This window comes from Equus przewalskii, chromosome 3 (genome assembly GCF_037783145.1).
Source record: "Equus przewalskii isolate Varuska chromosome 3, EquPr2, whole genome shotgun sequence".
NCBI classification, from domain to species: domain Eukaryota; kingdom Metazoa; phylum Chordata; class Mammalia; order Perissodactyla; family Equidae; genus Equus; species Equus przewalskii.
In genome coordinates, this window is record NC_091833.1 from 19,341,114 (window position 1) to 19,360,098 (window position 18,985).

The 18,985-nt window shown below is 37.8% G+C and overlaps 1 protein-coding gene across 2 annotated transcripts in view; it reads left to right on the forward strand.

Moving 5' to 3' along the window:
* Nucleotides 1-16,074, forward strand: part of CYB5B (cytochrome b5 type B) — a 33,587-nt gene extending 17,513 nt beyond the window's left edge. Inside the window, exons 2-6 of one of the 2 annotated variants that reach the window (XM_008539214.2) lie at nt 975-1,103; nt 1,552-1,581; nt 4,560-4,629; nt 9,263-9,291; nt 12,322-16,074. In XM_008539214.2, coding sequence (XP_008537436.1) covers nt 975-1,103; nt 1,552-1,581; nt 4,560-4,629; nt 9,263-9,264 — 231 coding nt within the window. In that variant the 3' untranslated portion in view covers nt 9,265-9,291; nt 12,322-16,074. The remainder of the gene's footprint in view (nt 1-974; nt 1,104-1,551; nt 1,582-4,559; nt 4,630-9,262; nt 9,292-12,321) is intronic. The other variant, XM_008539213.2, reaches the window with a different exon arrangement.
* Nucleotides 16,075-18,985: the final 2,911 nt, after the last annotated feature.

Genomic DNA, 18,985 nt, shown 5'->3' on the forward strand with positions numbered 1-18,985 from the left:
TTTATTGAGTTTTTGCTTTAAATCAGGGACTAAATGTAATTTTTAAAAAATTATTTTCTGAGTAGGTAATACGTTACTTGGTAAGACAGTTTCAAGAGGGTAGCAGTGAAAAGTTGTCCTTCCACCCTGTCTCCTTGCCACCAGCTTCTCTTCAGTGTTTGCGGAGAGATTTTATGCATATGCACACATATATGTATCTGCTTTTTAGAATCATAGATGATAGCATGTTATACAAACTATACCGTTCTTTTCTTGAGTACAAAGTATTTCATATCCTATCTCATTTAATACTCACAATAGTAGTTAAGGTAGGTACTACTCACATTATCTCCATTTTACGGTTAAGGAAACAAAGACATTTTGAGTTCTTAGTAGCTTGTCCAGGGTCATATAGCTTGTAAATTATAGATAGAATCAACTTCCCAGGTATAGGAGCAGTTATTTTGGTATTACTTATTTAACTTTTTCTTTTGAAACCATTTCAAGCTTACAGAAAAGTTGCAAGAATGGAGTAAAGCATTCCATATGCCCTTTGCCCAGAGTCTCCATTCAGGTTTCTGCAGCAGTCTCAGCAATGCTGGCAAAGGGAATCAAGTCGGGAGTACACGTTGTTTCCACTTCTCATGTCTTTCCAGCCTCCTTCAATCTGGAACCATTCTTCAGTCTTTCCTTGGCTTTCATGACCTTGAGATATTTGGATATCACAGGCCAGTCATGTTGTAGAATATCTCTCAGTTTACAGTTGGCCTAGGTTTCCTCACAATTATACTCATATTATGCATTTTTGGCCAAAAGGTCACAGAAGTTATGTTGTGTTCTTCCCATTGCATGCTATCAGGTGGCATACAATGTCGGTTCGTCCCATTACTCCCATTAAAGGGAGAAAAGGGAAAGGAAGAGGGGGAGGGGAAAGTACCTTATATTACTTTGCTTTTCAGAGAGCCCTCTGTTCAGTCAATCATCTTTCCTTGTAGCATCCTGGAGGAGAAGAGGTTCTGCTGGAACAAGCTGGTGCAGATGCAAGTGAAAGCTTTGAAGATGTGGGCCACTCCTCTGATGCCAGAGAAATGCTGAAGCAGTACTATATTGGTGACGTGCATCCGGTAAGAACTATCCGAGCTAGGAGTGCTTATGGAGAGTAAGCTACCCAGCAGCTGCAGAACGCGATGAGAGGATGAATTATTAAAATGGGAATCCATTCAATCTAGCCAGCAGGCTAAATTTTCTCCAAAATCATCTAGCCTTACTGTGCTAACATAGAACTTGTATATCTCTGAAAATGGAACTGATTGTGGATTTTTTTTTAATTGATTGTTTTTTGTAATGCAGTTAATAACGTCTCTACCTGAAATAGTGGTTTGGTGGTTCTTGCAAATTCTTTGCTAAAAGGTGTTAACTATGGACTTTTTAAACCATACCATTCTAATAAGGGACCTTGATGATACGTTTACTACTAACAGAATGTGCTCTCATGTTCCAAGGTTAGAGACAAGCACATAGAGAGTGTTCGTTTGGATATATCTTAAAATATTTATTTTCCGCTTTTAACAGAATGACCTTAAACCTGAAGGTGGTGGCAAGGTAAGAAGACATCTGTTTCTCTTGTGTGTTTCAAGTGTTTGTATTTCTATTTACTCAAATAGAATTGCTTTTTTAAAAAATTAGCAAAAGAAGTGTTTACTTCTCCCCAAGCAAAAATCCTATTTTTCAGGAATTGGGACTCAGTCCCATCTCAGGAAAAAAGAACAGCTGAGTCTTGAACAGTAGGAAATATTTTGTTCATGTTTCTGTTTGCTTTTAAAAAAACTGAAACTCTAATGTCATGCCCTGTATGGGTTTGAAAGAAATTAGTTTATGGGTTTAATTGTAGAGAAGTATTCCTTGTTTTTACATTAATTAGTACAGGTGATAATAATTGCTTCTGTGTTGGAAAAAGAATTGGAAAGTTGATTTTCTCTTAGAAGTCTTAGAAGGAGTTGTAGACTGAAGTAATTGACCAGAACAGACCTTTCTTTCCTTATTCCCAAATTGAATCCTTTTATGGTGTAGGCTCAAATAGGCCTACACCCTTCCCATTTACTCAGTGATAGAATAAAAACAAAAAATTAAATATTTGAAAACCTTAATGTGCACTGCATAATGTACCAGGAAGAAAATATGAAAGCCTTTTTGCTTCCCACATGCTGGGTGGTTGCTCTCCTCTGTTCCCTCACAGTTTTCCTTGACTTCTGTCCTTCAGAAAGCTATTACGTTACCCTCTGATTTAAAGGGACAGCACTTTCGTCACTGCCTGGAACATCATGGAGGTGGTGCTTCCTCCCCTTACCCTCCTTCTGGCTTCTTGCTTTCCTTTTCTCATTGAGCTGGAATTACTGAACACATTTGACACAGCAATTAAAGTTGGCCTAAACACAAGAATTCTTTCAACTCAAGAGATTGCTTGATAGTGTCTACCATCTGTTGCCTTGCAATCCAGAGTGTTTGTGTAAGTTAACTCTTCCGTCTTGCTGCACTCTGCTACTCTGAACGGTTGGATTGTTTACGACAGGAAATGAAATGGTTCTTTAAATGCTTTGTGAGCCCTGTTGATTTGTTCATCCGCCCCTTCTAACACAGGTACTGTCTATTCTTAAATGCTCACTTGTATAATTAAGGTAAAATTTGAACTAAGCATGGCCTCATTTAGTATATTGAACATGTCCAGAAGACATTGCTCTCAGAGGTCAACATTTGATTCAAGGATTAGTCCCATCTGTACCAGAGATGCACCTTGTATGTCGGAGCCGTAACCCACTTGTGCATAGCAATTGTGAGAGCACCCTTTATATTAAAAAAACAGAAAAAATATTTTTGGAATTATAATGTCTAGAAGTCCGCAGATTGCTTCTTGTCGCTGTTTTTCTTCCTTGGTAGCACAGTAGATAGTTAGGACCATTCTTAGAAATGGAGAGCAGTATTTTTCAAAAGCTGTTCCTCGTCTTACCTATAGTATATCGGAATCCCTTTGCATGTTTTCTGAAATGTGTATTTCCTGGGCTTCCACTGCTACTGATTCATAACCTCTGGAGGTGGGACTTGGGAATTTGCTTTTCAAGTAAAGTAAAGACTTTTTTGCTGAATGATATGCCCATCTTTTCATTTGAAAACTTAGGAAATTTTAATTCTCTTCTGTGGAAAGCACTGTCTGTCTTCTATAGGCCAAAGAATTACTTAGAAATGTGGCAGCTAAATTAAAACTATTGAGCCTTGGACTTTCGGTAAGAAATATAGAGAAAGAAACCCTTTTAGTTCACTAAATTCAGTAATAATGTGGAAGTCTCCAAATGCAGTTTGGCCCCTGCCTGGGTGAAACAGTGATCAAAGGCAGTGTTGTCGAGGCCGTTTTCCTCATCCCTGTTGTACCCACAGGACAGTCTTCATTAAGTAGAGAGCTGGTTATTGAGTGTTTCGAGTCATAGTGCTGTACTCCAGGCAGATTAGGCAAGGAAAACCTTTGGAGAAAATTTCAAGACCACCTACATAGGTTGTCATAGAACTGTAGTCAAGCCTGATTTCAGTTCCAGGAAGAAATTCTTGATCCCTCAGATTTATTTCTTACAGAGTTTTGAATAGGCCCTTCTGTCTAGGATGTAGGTGTCTCTCTTGTTAATTTTTCTTCATTCACTGTGAAGAAATGGATGTAAAGTTCATTTCATTAATACTTTCTTTTGCTTAAGCGTTTCTGAACCTCTCTGAAGAAGTGATTTCTTTGAAGCCTAATTAAGAGGTGTCTTCTTCCTTATGGGACAGAGTTTTCATTTCCCTTCTCCCTCTTCTCCTTTCCTTTATTATTTTTTTTGTGAGGAAGATTGACCCTGAGCTAACATCTGTCACCAATCTTCCTCTTTTCTTTTTTTTTTCCTCCCCAAAGACCCAGTACATAGTTGTATGTCTTAGTTGTAGGTCCTTCTAGTTCTTCTTAGGTGGGATGCTGCCTCAGCATGGCTTGATGAGTGATGCTAGATCTGCACCCGGGATCTGAACCGGCGAACCCTGGGCCGCCGAAGTGGAGCAGGCGAATTTAACCACTATGCCACCGGGTCGGCCCCCTTTCCTTTTTTCTTTTCTTCTCCACTTCTGCTCTCCTCCCTCCACAGCTCCGTATCTCTTCCTTCCCTCCCCGAACTGTCTCCTCCTCCTCAAAATTAAAAAAAGAAAACACCCCAGAACATGCTATTCCAGAATATAAATCAGGAAGATTTTCCCAGTTTTTTTGAAACTACCTTTCATATTGCTTTTGCTATGACACAGGTAGATAATTGAAAGTCACTATTGTTTTCTTGTTAGATTGGTAATGCCTGAGGTTCAAGGGCCTGCAATATTGCAATACTAAAACTTGAAAGCTTAGAAACTACAGGTCTGGCAACAGATGTTTTTCTTAGCTGCTTCAGTCAAAGATAATTAACTAGAATTAAACCCTTTTTGTCTCTGTGATTCTCTTCCTGGCTAGATTAGTCCCATGCTGAGAGCCATCAATCTTCTATTCATATTTGAGTTCACATTTTTCTGGTCTGCTTTAGGTTATGGAAACTCACCTTACAAACAGACTTAGTGTTTCCTGTGCCAGCCTGCCCGCCTGCCTACTGTGCTGCAAGTATCCTAGACGCATTTGTGGTCCATGAAGTCTGTCTTTTGATTATGCTCTTGCTTCTAGGTTGCTTCTGTTATCACTCAATCTGGCATCAGTTCAGGAGATAGGGTACATATAAATGCTAACCTGACCACAAAAGTGGGCACCACTTCATTCATTTATTCAACAGGTATTTTCTAGGTGACAGTTCAACTGCTTCACTAGTCAGATCTCATTACAATGAATAGACCCAATAACTTGACCATTTTCCCATTTAAATAGTTTGCATGGGTAGTACAGGATGTACATGGTAAAAATTTCAAATAGTACAAAAAAGTGTATGATAAAAGATGACTTCCTCCCATCCAGTTCCCCTTCCCCAGAGGTAACCAGCTACCATTTTGTTTACTTTTCCAAAGAAATTCTGTAGATACAGAAATATAAATGGATAGATGGCTGGCTGGCTGAATGGATTGGTCAGTCGATAGATAGGCAGACCAACCATCTCTTCCTTTAAAAAAAATCTCGTACATATTGTTCTGCACCTTGCTTCTTTTTACTTAAAAATTTTATCTTAATGATTGTTCCTTATCAGTTCAGAAAGATCTTCCTCATTCTTTTTTCATAAATATTTAGTATTCCATAGACTAAAGTTTTGATGCGATGACATTTGCTGCAACAAGATTTAATCTTTTTTTTTAAACAAATAAGATTGTCTCCATAAAGGCTTGACATGTTTTTTAAACTTCATTTTTTAACTTAAGAAGTTTAACATTTGAAATCTAGTAAAGTCCACATATGTTAGAAGCAATCTGTAAATTGCAGTTAGAGGCAGATACATTTTTTCTCACAGATGCTACAGTCTTTTGTTGTTGTTTTTTTTTTTTTTTTTTGAGGAAGGTTAGCCGTCAGCTGACTACTGCCAGTCCTCCTCTTTTTGCTGAGGAAGCCTGGCTCTGAGCTAACATCCGTACCCATCTTCCTCTACTTTATATGTGGGACGCCTACCACAGCATGGCTGCCAAGCGGTGCCATGTCCGCACCCGGGATCCGAACCAGCGAACCCCGGGCCGCCGAGAAGCGGAACGTGCGAACTTAACCGCTGTGCCACCCGGCCGGCCCCAATACAGATAGTTTTCTGTTACACATACATAACATATTATAGATACATAACATTCAGTTTACTTTCTCTTTTATGGGAGAGAAGCTAAAAAGAATACCTTATTTACAATTGTGTAATATAGTTAGTTGGTTGCATTATACTAAAAATTTCAAGAGTTGTTTAATGTTCCTGTCGTACTTACGACCTAAGTTTTAAAGTTGGGAATAGCGATGCAGATGCCCTTTAGATGAGTAGCGATTGCCATTTGCTCAAGAATTTTGTCAGGTGTTTTATTTGTTCCCTGTTTTTGTCTAGCATTTCTAACTTGTAACATACTCTTTTGAAATAAAATATAGACTGTCTGGCAAAGTCACTCTCCAAAGACTACCCTTTGTTGAGGGATCTCAAGAATTAATATCCTCTTGTAACGCTCTGTTTAGAAATATTTAATTGTGCAGCATAAGGTGTCAGAAGGACAAGGTAACATCCTTTTCAAATCAGCCCTCAATGTTATAACAAGTTTTTCACTTCTTAGGGCCTGGTAGAAATTATTCTGTGAGTGTTTTAATTTTTTTCTCCAGTGATATCTTATATATCTTAACATAGTGCGTTCTTGAGAGACTCATACAGAAATTTGTTTTAGAGGGCATTGTTCATCTTTGAACTTTGCCTTATGAGCAGCTTTATAAAAAGGTTGCTCATGTATAATGAAATACTTCCTTTTATCCTACAAAGCCCCTGTAATTATTTATATGTATGTAAATATATTTATTTACTTATTTATTTTATGAGAGAATTAAAACCTTAGTGAACTTTAAACTTTAGGAACCAGTTTATTTAAACAGTTAATTTCTGTTAATTTTCAACTAAAATCAGAATAGACTTAAAGCAATTTGGTTGTTTGGAAGTGTATTCCAAACTCCTTGGAGAATAAAGAAGCGTGCATATTAATGGCTTGATAGGGCTTTTGCGGGAAGATCTCTGGATTTGATCTGCTCTTTTGTAACTGAAATCATATAATATTGCAATCACTATTTTCCATGCCAAAGATTGAGAACAGTCACTGTTCTGACCAGAAATCTTGCCTGTAAATTAAAATGTGGGCAAGAACATAACCAGCCAGATATGGCTGAACACCCAAAGGGATAAATTAAAGTTAGTCATAAACTGTAGGAATTTTACTTAAGCATCCGTTAGATTCAGCACAGAGCTTTGGAGTGGAAATGCAAGTTGGGGGACTATGCATAGAGAGTATGGCAGGGTGAGGGTGAAGGAAGGTTTTCTCTTAATAGAACCTTTTTCTTTTTAATTTTGTAACTTTAAAAATAACTAACTGGCTTCTTTCCAAACTCAGCTGAGATTCTTGGCGACTGAGAGCAGTGCCTTGAACAACTCCTTCATTATAGTTGATGAAAAGTGGCGTCGCTCTAGTTTGGCATTTACTTGGCTGTCAGTATCCTACAGAGAGGGCACGCTTCTTTCTCTTCTCTTTCCTCCAGTGTTAGGGAAGTTGATCTTTTTGCCTCCAGGGATGGATTGATCTTAAAACAGAGGTTGAGGTATTTAGTGTTTTTTTTTTAAATGTATATTTTTAACTTTTTATTAATTAGAAAGTATTACAATTTCAGCATATTATGGTCTTGGTTCTCTCTGGGCTCTCTCCTCCTCTCTTTCTTCTCTCAGTTGCTTGCTACATTGTCTGAGGCTCACTCTAAGTTAGCACACATCCAGAGCTTTTGGTTGTAAAAGGGGCTAACAGCTTTGAAATCTTGAGAATCCATTTATGTGAACTATATGGCTTTTAATGTGATACAGATTAACCATCATAATACATATACTACTCCATAATGCTCTCATGAAGCCTTTCAAATTATCTCATTGTTTTTAATACTAACTCTACTTTTTTTGTCCTATAAATCATTGGTATATATGTGGATAAAGTATAAAAGACCATGGGCATTTTATTGATGGAATTCAATTATTTCTTGGCTACCATAATGGAATATTTAAAAAGGCAACATTATAATTTAATTTGATACACACACCACCATCGCTATCACTGCCACCAGGGCCTTCCAAATCTGTAAAACATCTGTTGTATTTCTCAAAGATTGACCAATAACATGTTTTAATTAGCCTGATCCATGCTTTCTAGTAGAAATGTCCCAGATAGCAGTAATCATCAAGGTCTCAAAGTGTGGTAGTATATCAGTATGGTTTACCTAAAACTTTTTATTAGAAGTTTTACTTTGCCTATAGGCTAATTTCTTTCAGGTTTGGGGCGTGTATTCATTTGCATGACAGATTTCTGGATATATGAAATTAAAACTCATTTCATGGTCTGCTCTAAAGTATCTAGGCCAGTATGTAGAGTTTTTGGAAATTCTTGGAGATTAGGCAGAGTTGATATTCTGTGTTCGCACCCTGGCATACTTCTGCATATTGGGAAAGGTGATATTTTGGGAAGGAGTAACCTATGCTGATGGGTTATTGTCCTCTGGCAGTAAGTTAGCAAGCCTTTTGTATTATACAGCTGGTTAATGGAATCAATAACTTCATTTGATATTTACTTAAATTGAATAAAAAATTTTAATAATAGCTTTATTAAGATGTAATTCACATACCATCCAATTCACCTATTTATGATGTCAAGGGTTTTTAATATATTCACAGAGCTGTGCAACCATAATCACAATCAATTTTGAAACATTTTCATCACTCCAAGAAGAAACTCCATAATTATTAACAGTTATTTTCCATTTCCCTCCAACTCCCCTTCCCCCACAGCCCTAACAAACTACTGATCTACTTTCTGCCTCTATAGATTCGCCTGTTCTGAACATTTTATATAAATGGATTTGTATAATATGTAGTCTTTTGTTTCTGGCTTCTTTCACTTAGCATAATATTTTCAAGGTTCATCCATGTTGTAGCATGTATCAGTACATCATTACTTTTTATTGCCAAAATGTTGCTTTTAAGGTTATTTTGGCCTTTTTCCCCTTTAACTCCATTCTTCCCCGTTTCATTGTAAAATAAGACATAAGATCTCCAATCATAATTATTATGATTTCAGGTAGTAAACTAGTTGGTTTCTATAAGCCACGAAGCAATCATCTGCGTGCTCTAGAGCATTTCACAGTTGACCCTATGTTACAAAATGAGAGTTTTAATTTTTTTATATATGTTTTCAGAAGATGTGATCTTAGCTACTGCCAGTGGCAAGCCCAGCTGAACCAGGCGGATCATTGTGACTGCAGATTAGTCCATTTCAATATAGTTGGTACCAAGAGCATTGTTTTTACATCTAAAAAAAGTTTAGGTCATTTCTCTATGCTTTCATTAAGGGTTCTTCACTAGGGAATACCAGTATCTTACCAGGAATAGAATTCCCAGTCCTCTCATTGCATATAGCTTTGTAAGCATCAAATTGCATGAAAGGTCAAGTTATGTTAGCTTCAGAGTTTATGTAGATATTCAAGAAGATTTATGTACTCTGTGTTAATCTTCTTTCTTTTTGTCTGTTAATTTTGATTATGCATTTTCTTCAGGACCCTTCGAAAAACAACACGTGCAAAAGGTTAGTATTGCCTTAATAGACTTCCTTATGCTCAAGATAATGTCTAGTAAGAAGTTCTTCCATCAACATACATATATAACATAACTTAAGAGTACAGTTTGACAGTGAATTCTTTTTTGATCAAAATTATTGAAAATTCAGTAGTTCCTTGGCATTAGCAAAATTAATTTTTACAATTTCAGTCTTTTTTGAGTCATCTCAAAATTTCATGCCTTGAGTAGTTTTTCAATCTTGCTGTGACATAAATTGGAATCCTACTCAGTAAGAGGCCAGTATGCGTGGACAGGTAACTACTGTTCAGTCAAGTGCCTGTCTCTGCAGCTCAGCCTAGCTCTGCGACTGCCACTTAATCTTGTTCAATCCTCACAACCGCTCTGTAAGGTAGGTGCTATTACTGCATTTTTACAGAAGAAACAATTACGTAGTGCAGTCATTTTCAGGAATTTGGGTTTTCTCAAAGGTTTATTTACAAATATCCTTTACACTAATATTAGTAATACAGTAGGTATTAGCTCTGAAATGTATAAATTTGCCATCCCTTAAGTGTCTCTACTTAAGATAACTGTGGAATCTTTGGCTTGTAAAAAATCTTTATAGAGATTGTATAAAGCTATCTGTTTTATCTTTCTGAGATCCCACTTAAAGCATTTCAGAAAGAGAGAAAAATGTGTCTTTTTTTCCCCATAAAAGTGTCCCATCTTTTTTGTTTGAGGTGATGGACAGAGTGTTAAAAAAGTGCAAACTTAAAGGACACTGGTAGTAAATTCAACTTCCTTAATATTAAGGACTTATGCTCACCCAAGTGCTCCATAGAGAATTTGAAAATACAGGCCACAAACTTGGAGTAGACTTATGCTACACATAAAACTATTAAGAATTATTATGCAGAATACTTAAAGAATTCCTACAAATCAACTTTTAAAAAATAACTTCGTAGACTATGAGAAAAAGACTTAAACAAGTACCTTAGAGAAGAGGAAACACCAATATAAGCATATGAAAAAAAGGTTTAATTTCATTTGTCACCAGAGAGATGCAAATTAAAATTAGAGGGTATTTCTCACACCTGCCAGATTGGCAAAAATTAAAAATTCCAAAAATAAGAAGAGTTGTTTAGGAAGTGGATCACCAAGATTCTTAGGGAAATGTAAAGTGGTACAATCACTTTGGAAAACAATTTGGCATTATCTAGTAAATCTAACAATGTGAATAACTTTTGACCCAGCAATTCCATTTCTCAGGATATACTCAAGAGAAATGTGTGCACGTGTATACCACAAAACATGCACAAGAATGTCCATAGTTGGGGCCAGCTCAGTGGCACAGCCCTTAAGTTCGCATGTTCCACTTCAGTGGCTTGGGGTTCGCTAGTTCGGATCCCTGGTGTGGACCTACACACCGCTTCTCAAGCCACACTGTGGCAGGCGTCCCACATATGAAATAGAGGAAGATTGGCACAGATGTGAGCTCAGGGCCAGTCTTCCTCAGCAAAAAGAGGAGGATTGGTGGCAGATGTTAGCTCAGGGCTAATCTTCCTCAAAAAAAAAGAACGTCCATAGCAACGTTACTCAAGATATTAAAATATTGGAAACAACCCACATAACCAGTCATTAATAAAATGAATGAATTCATTCTGGTGTATTCATACAGTGGAATACTACAAAGCAATAAAATAAGTGAATCACGTCTGCATGCAATAACCTGAGAATCTCCAAGAGGAAGTTCTGTCTATGGCCCGGGAGTTATGTTGATCCTGAGCCTCCTTTGGCACAGTATAAATGCATCTCCTCTGGTTCTGTTCTCAGTGGCAGTCCAGTACTGTGAAGGATTATTTGAGGATTGACGGTCAGCCATTCTCAGTGTTTTGTACTGAAGAATTTCTCTTCTTTAGTGTTTTCTTAAGAACCCTACTTTTGAGCTCTTTTGTCTCTTGTGGTTGCTCTCCAAGATATCTGAATTCATTATTCTTCGGGGGAGATTTCTTCAAAGTTCTTGTGTGCCATATTGCTCACGTACATGCCAGCTTGCTTGTTTTTTTAAACAAAGGTACCTGGCAGACATTCTAAACTTGTCCGGAGCAGCTTTTTGCCATATTTAAGTGTACAAACTGCTAGGCATGTTTAGGCAAAAAGAATCATTTTTATTATTGAACCTCAGCTGGTTTTATTGGCTTCAAAGTCTTTTAATATCAAGACTGCATTTGTCTTAAGTAGAGGGACAGGCAGGTCACTTGCATCGTGGAACAATGACACCTTGGAACTAGCAGTGCTAATAAGCGCTGTTTGAGAAGAAGAATTGTTTTAGGGCCATGGTGACTGCCCTCAAACTCCTGAGGAAAGTCTCTTACTTACAGGACTTTTGAAGCCACCTGCCATTTACTTTATTAGAACTATCAATGTGTTCTGTGTGTGTGTATATCCTTGTTAAGCAGAGATTAAGAGGATGGGTTTGGAACCACTCGACTTGCTTCACTTTGTGATTTTAGGTGCAAAGCTTGCATTTCCTATGTCTAAAATGAGAATAATAGTAGTACCTATTTTGTAGAGTTGTTGTGAGGATTAAATTTAAAAAAATACATGTGAGACAGAAATAATATGGCCAATAGTTGTATTAGATGTTATTGCTTCTAAATTTATAATTATATATATAAAATGATGGCTTTTTCCTGTTTAAAAAAATGTTAATTGTAAAATATTTGAAAAACAAAGCACAAAGAAGAAAAATGTGAATAGCCATAATCCCAGAACCCAGAAATGGGTTTGTAAAAATGCGCGTGGAGGTGTGTATATACATATGTATCTTTTTTTGGTATCACACTATACATTCTGTTTTGAATCTTTTTAAAATTGATTAAATATTGTCACTCCAATCCAACTAGTTGTTGTTTCCACCTACTGTGATAAAAGCAGTTAAATTTCCCAAAATAAATCAGAACTCTGCTCATAAAAATATGAAAATGTGAATGTTGAAGGATAGCGAACATTTGGGATGAAATGTTGATGATTTTGCTGCTGTTTCCCCCGCTTCTAGTTGCTGGATCTATTGGGTTTTCCCCGTCGTCGGCGCCATTCTCCTAGGTTTCCTGTGTCGTTACTACACGTCGGAAAGCACATCCTCCTGAGGAGGCCGTGGTGGAGTCCGGAAGCACACACACGTGGAAGTGGAAACTAGAGACTTGTTTGGAGGCTGCAGTGGCGCCCTCTTCCCGAATCCTGCCAGTTTTATTCTTCCCCCTTGGAGCCCAGACGGTTGGCCACACATCCACCTCAGAGCCGGGGCCAGTGTCCTTCATCTCTCAGAGCCTTCCTCCCAAAGCACCTGCCCATTGTTCTGTGTCCTTGCCACTGTTTCCTCTCTCCACTGGTTTCCACGAACGCCTTTGCATTTCATAACTGTCTTTTATAATTACAATCCATATGTCCTAGTGACATTGCCCTTTGGTAAAAATGCCTGCTTTCCAATACTTTGATTGCACATCAGACATTCTTAACAGGGCAGCCTGCTCTGCTTTTGAAGCTTTTCTTTTTCCATTTTTCTTTTAAGTAAATTAAAAAAAAAAATTCTGACTTAATTCTATTGTTTATCATAAGGGGTTTCAATTGATGAAGTCAAGGTGCACACCCAAGACTTAAAACACAGCCGCCAAATGGTCTTCCTTGTTTCTATTTGTTAAAATTGGAAAGAACCATGTGATCAACCTTGCCCTCCCAAGCGAGTGTGGCAGGTAGCTCTTGCCACCCCGTGGGTCCACCAAGTGGTGCTGGACAGAAGCATGCTTCCCTTTTATTTCTGGGGAGTAGAGAGAAACAGGGAAAGGGAGAGGTGAATTGAGGTGATGGGGCAAATTCGTAGTAATCTTTCTTGTGAAAAGTAGTGCTTTAGAGAAAGCACCAAAGATTTCATCCTTTGCTTTTGTTTGTTACCAGTTTCTCGCCGTCTTCCCCCCCAACCATCTTTTACTGGTAAAATATAAATTCACAATTATATCTGTAGTGCTTTACCATAGATTTTTGCTGCTTTTTTGTTTATTGATTAGCAAATTTTTTATTCCCCATTTTACAAAATTAAGAGACTTCAAATTGATCAAAGATACAATATTTGATCTTTTGTTTGCTCCAGTAAAATACCCTCCACACTAAAGCGGCATTTGAGAGGGGGAGACTGTGACGAGAGAATGTGTTGCATTTCATCTGTATTTTATCTCTGTGGCTCCAACTTTGTCTCTGCCGTCCGTGAAACCCATCCTAGACCCAGGCCTTCTTTTGATCTCCTGCTGATGTGATGTCACTTTGTATTATAAAAACCACTTTGGGGTCCATTTACTATTCTGCTGTGGTTTTGTTGTTTTTCCATGAGAATAAAAAACTCGGAGTTTTTTTTCTCGGATGTGTTTCATTGATGAGTAGCTTATTATTTAAAATTATGTTACTATTTCTTCTTGGCTCAGGAATTTCTCTGGCATATTTGACTTTACTTTTTTTTTTCCTGTGGAAGCACCTGAGGAGACCTCAGTGTCCTGGCTGTTTTCTGCCAAGAGCTGTTTGTGGTGATTTTTCTCCCCATCCTTTGAGGATTACCATTCTGCTTGTGAGCGGTTGTCATGTGCAGCAGGGAGCAGCTTCACTCCAGAAGGACCACGGGCACTGCTCAGTATTTCCTCCCCGCTTCCAGCTTGCCAGCGACTTGACAAGATGGGAAACTGCCCAGCAAACCAGTGTCTGCCCATGCAAACTATTTAAGAAAAAGTTCAACCCAGGTCTTGTATCCTGTGATTTAGCAGTTGAGTGAATTTAGAATTCATCAAAATAATATTAACCTTGTATTTGCACATTTGAATGTGACATTATGGAGTAATTTTAGGGGATTTCTGACTGACTTTTATGTATCAGATATGGTGATAGTCAAACTTTTACCTTTAGAAAATGTTTTGTGTGTATTATAAGATGCCACTTCAAGACAATTTATTGAAAAAAAACTTTGGTTATTATATAACAAAAGTGGTGTGACTATTGATGCTCCTCTGTTTGAAGGCTAGGAAGGGTTGCCTTGAATAAGAAGTGGTATATAATTGCTATAATAATTAGGTTGCATGATTACATGGGGCCATTTTGCAGTAGAAATAAAGAACAAAGGAGTATTGAGGAGCTGGAAAGGGAGCATTCAAGCTAAAACTAAGCCAGAAGATAACTTGGACCAATTAAAAGTGTGCTGGTAGGCTCCAAAACTGAATGGAAAACATCTGGCTTATAAGAAACGGTAAAGAATGATAGTCTTAAGTAAAATTGGTGTTTTTGATATTTTTAAGATAAACCACTGTAAAAAGTATGTTTTTCTATTTCATATTGGTTGTCTTTTTCTGTTTATAGCTGGACTTATTTTTACTCAGAGCCAGAGAAGTAGACTTTCAGACTTTGTCTCTGCCTTCCCTGAAACCCATCCAAGACCCAGGCCTTCTTTTGATCTGATGCTGATGTGATGTCACTTCGTATTATAAAACCACTTTGGGGTCCATTTACTATTATCCTGCTGCCTCCATAAACAGCCAGGTGACAAGTAGAGCTTGTATGAGAGTTTGCAGAGGTTTTTCTAAACAATAAAGTAATACAGTATGTTAGCCAAATCCATCAAAAAGGACTTTTGTTTTAGGAGGTAGCCTTGAATTCTGGAAAAACAGTCTCCACATTAGTAGGTTGTGAAAACCTCTCTGGAGAGCAAGTGGAGCCCGTCCCTGTTGGCTGACCCCGGCCCCAAGAGCTAGTCTCGGGGGTGTTTGGTGGTTTATTCCTGAGAAATACTGACTGCGACTGCACCCCTACTGTACACATAGCGCCTGGAGATCACCGGAGGAGAGCACGAGGGAGAGCTTATGCCGCCAAGATAGGGGTGTTCGTGCTGGGCCTCCAAATCTTTAGCTCCTGTCTCTCAGGAATTGGTTTTGGTTTCTGAATGACTTCCACATTTCTAAAGACGAGAAAGCGGTGGGGACAAAGTTTATATTGTGTTTAGTTCTCAGACAACTTAAGCAGAAACAAAAATTCATTGGAACCTGTAATATGAGCCTGTAAAGTTCTTCCAGCAAGTTGTCATAAATGCATAGGTTGTGAAATAAGATCATTATTGAGTTTATGCTCATTTGGTTCCGATATGAAGCAATGAAAAATTCTTTACAGGCCAGGTATGTCATTACTTATGGTATCTCATGTTGAAAATCTCAGGTGATATCTATCTGGTTAAATTCCATTTTAGGAGATTGAAATGCTGAACACGAATGTTTATTACTTCCTTCCCCAGGAGAAATGGATTCAGACATGTCTTGTCTCAACAAGAGATTGATTTTTTTCTTTAACCATCTCATTCTGTTGCCAAATATCACAAAAGTAATGGGGAGGTTTAGTCACATTTGGCTGCTGTGCTCTGAAAGAGCCCAGTTTGGGGTGATCTCAGAGGGAGTTTCCAAGAAGCAGAGAAGTAGTCGTCAGGTTACCTACCCTGTGTCTGGCATTTTACTCTTGAGTTTTAGGAGCTGCTCTTTGCCTGCACTTAGGCTCTACATTTGCTATTTGGGCAGAACGTAATTGTGATTATTGATGTCCTTTCTTTTTACTTCACCCTCAACTATGAACGAGTAATAATAACATTCCTTTTGTGTATTCAATAATGGAGTTTGTTTACCTATTTTATTTCAGCATATTTTGAACAAAGATCTTTGTCTCTTTCTGCTGGAATGTGCACACAGTGAATGTTTGTTGGAACTACACACAATAAAGATACTGTTTTCCTTTTCTTGTTCTGACTACAGTTATTAAAAGAAAAGTTGGTTTTTGTTTTATTTTTAAAGTAGAAGTGTTGGCTGTATAATCCTCAGGTGTTCTGGAAGAAAAGATTTGAGAAGCGTGAAAGTCGCCTGTGTCTGTGCTAATATTGTGCCTAGTGTAACTCTATGGGGAGTTCTGTGGTTCTTCAGGATTCTTGCTGCTGCTCTTTCCTTGAAGTGAGTTGCTCATTTCATCATCGTGAGAGGCAAAAATTAAGACTTTTGCTGTATTAATGGATGTGAAGTGGCAACTAGGGACACAGGTCGGGAGTTCTGTTTTCACTGAAACTGTCTGGTAAAGAGAAGCCAGTGCGGGGTGATAATATTTTGTTATCTGCAATGCCAGTCTTCAAATGACTGTTTTTCTTGGAAATAGCTAAATTGTTACGGAAAATTAAACACTGGGATTGAAATTCTAGTGACTGTGTTAATAAAACAAGGGAAATAAATCCTTTTGATAATTACCTTTAAAGCATACTGATAGCCTTCTAACATTGCTAACGAGGCAGCGTTCATTAGGGCTTGGTTATTTTACTATCACATGAGTTGAGGATGACCAACAGGAAAGGATGGTCCTGTTCTTATTACTTGTGTTTCAATCTAGTGTTTAATCTTCAATCCTAATAACTCACATCGTTGCCCTCTTCCTGATGCTGAGTGTTTGCCAGGTACTTGACAAATCCTGGCTGATTCTTGAAAACCCGAGGTAGGAGATTGTGATTCCAACTATGTAAATTTAAGGTAAGAAATAGCAATACAATTTACTAAATTGTTGGTAATTATAGGTAATATTGGTAACGACATTAATTAGCTTAATAGATATCTATACTGTGTATTTCAAGGACCACCCAGCTTAGTCATATATATGCCAGCATTTTAAGAACTTAATTCTTTTATGAAGCATTCACGAGAGACTAGAGTCGCTTTCAGATGAAACATGAGGACAGTTGTAATACTATCATTTAGGTGCCGTCTGCTATGTGCTAGGCAGTGTCTTCGATAGTTTACAGACGTTTCTGATCCTGACTCTTAGCGTGTCCTTACATAGTAGATGGGGTATCCAAATTTTACCAATGACTTGACTTGCCTGGGGCCACACAGCTAAGAGGAGAGCTAGAGTTTAAACTCAAATCTAGCCCTAAAACTCTCAATTTCCACTTGTGGTGGTTCCCATATAAAATCTAAGCTCTAGCTGTACTCCAATAATATGCTTGATATGTCTGCTACTAATTCTCATATCTAGATGTTTCTGTGTATGGTTAATAAAATGGAATCAATAACGTAATCATTTTCTTAAGTAAGTTCGTACTTAAAAATAGCTGCTGTCTCAGAAGTCCCTGAAAAGTCTTGGTTGTTGAAGAGAATCATATTGCTTCAGTGGAAACCACTTATTTAAAATGCCCCTCAGTCCCTTGCAAAACAGTCTCTTGAGACGATTTATTGAGAATTTAGATTTGAACCATTGTTATTAGAAAAGACTTTTGATAAAAGTTAGCCTATAAGGATGGAGAGTTGAGGACTATTAGTGAAAGCCTTAGCCAGCGTAGATGGGAAGTTCTTGCATAACTTCACCCATCCCATCACCCACTCTAGGATCCTGGATAAGATTTAACCTGGTAATATATATATGTAAATCTGTAATTTTTAATAGGAAGTAATTGTTAATTGATTGGCTTGACCTTCGCCGCTTCTGAACCTCTCTCTACAAGTCACGTGGAAGTTTGAGAAATGGAAATCTACTTCGTGCCATGTAGCAAGATTTGGAAACTGTCATTTCCAGCTTTTGAGATTGTCATATCATGAAAAGATGGTTCAAGTTCACTGGAGGAAGCACAACATAATGCAGATACAAATGCTGTCTGTTACAAGTGTGACAAATGGCATTTTTGATCCATCAGTGCCAGTGTCAAAACAGTTTCGTATTGTTTGCCCTGGTCCTAATCTCTGTGACCGAAACATTGATATTAACTTTAGAACCATATGGACCTGGGAAAAGAAATTTTAAAATCGAGGTGCTTGAATTTTGTTTTTCCTTAAAGAAGGTTAAACTTTCGTTATCTTTTTTCTAGTTTCCTCACCTAAGTTTTTCAGAAAGGGAGGTGGCACTACCTTACAGGACAGTAGGATGGTGTCTGCAATAGAAATGAATCTTCTCACAAACTTGCCCAGTCTGATTTAATTACCCATGAAATCTAATCAGGAACAAATAAAGATAGAAGTTGGGAGAAGCTCAACCATGAATAGCACAGGGAAGTGAGCTTTCCAAGACTCCCAATCTAACCCACTTGTCCTTCTGTGTCTCTTAAAAAATTTTTTGGATTTTTCCTTAGCTCTTACTACAACCTCCCTTTTGCCCCTCTTGAACTACTGTGCCTTCTGTTTTACTCAAATGACAACATCTCAGCTTTGCTTCCCCTCATTTTTAAGTATTGTGGTAAAAAAATTTACCTAATGGTCTGACCTGGAAAACATTTGGAAGAAATAAGGCTGATTTGTTTAGAATCTGGACCATCCATGTAAACTAAGGCAGTCCTGTTTGAGCATCGTCATTGACTGTTATTTAAGGCTATATTCTACCTCTGGACCTTTCATGTATGAATCAATAAATTTGCTTTTTGTCTTAAGCTAGGTCACCTCGGGTTTCTGAGACACATATCCTGACTACTATCGCCTCTGCAACTTGTCTGACCTTAAAATGCGTGCCTTGCTAATATCTTTGTAAGGGGTCTGCCTCTCCAAATACCTAAGCTCTCATAGGGCAGAAACTGGTTTTTTATTCCGTGCTAGTTGAATTATCTTTGGAAAGAAGAATATTCTTTACTTAAGATACACACTCTGATTATTTTTATCGTAGAATAAGATACAGAAACCTATTTAAGC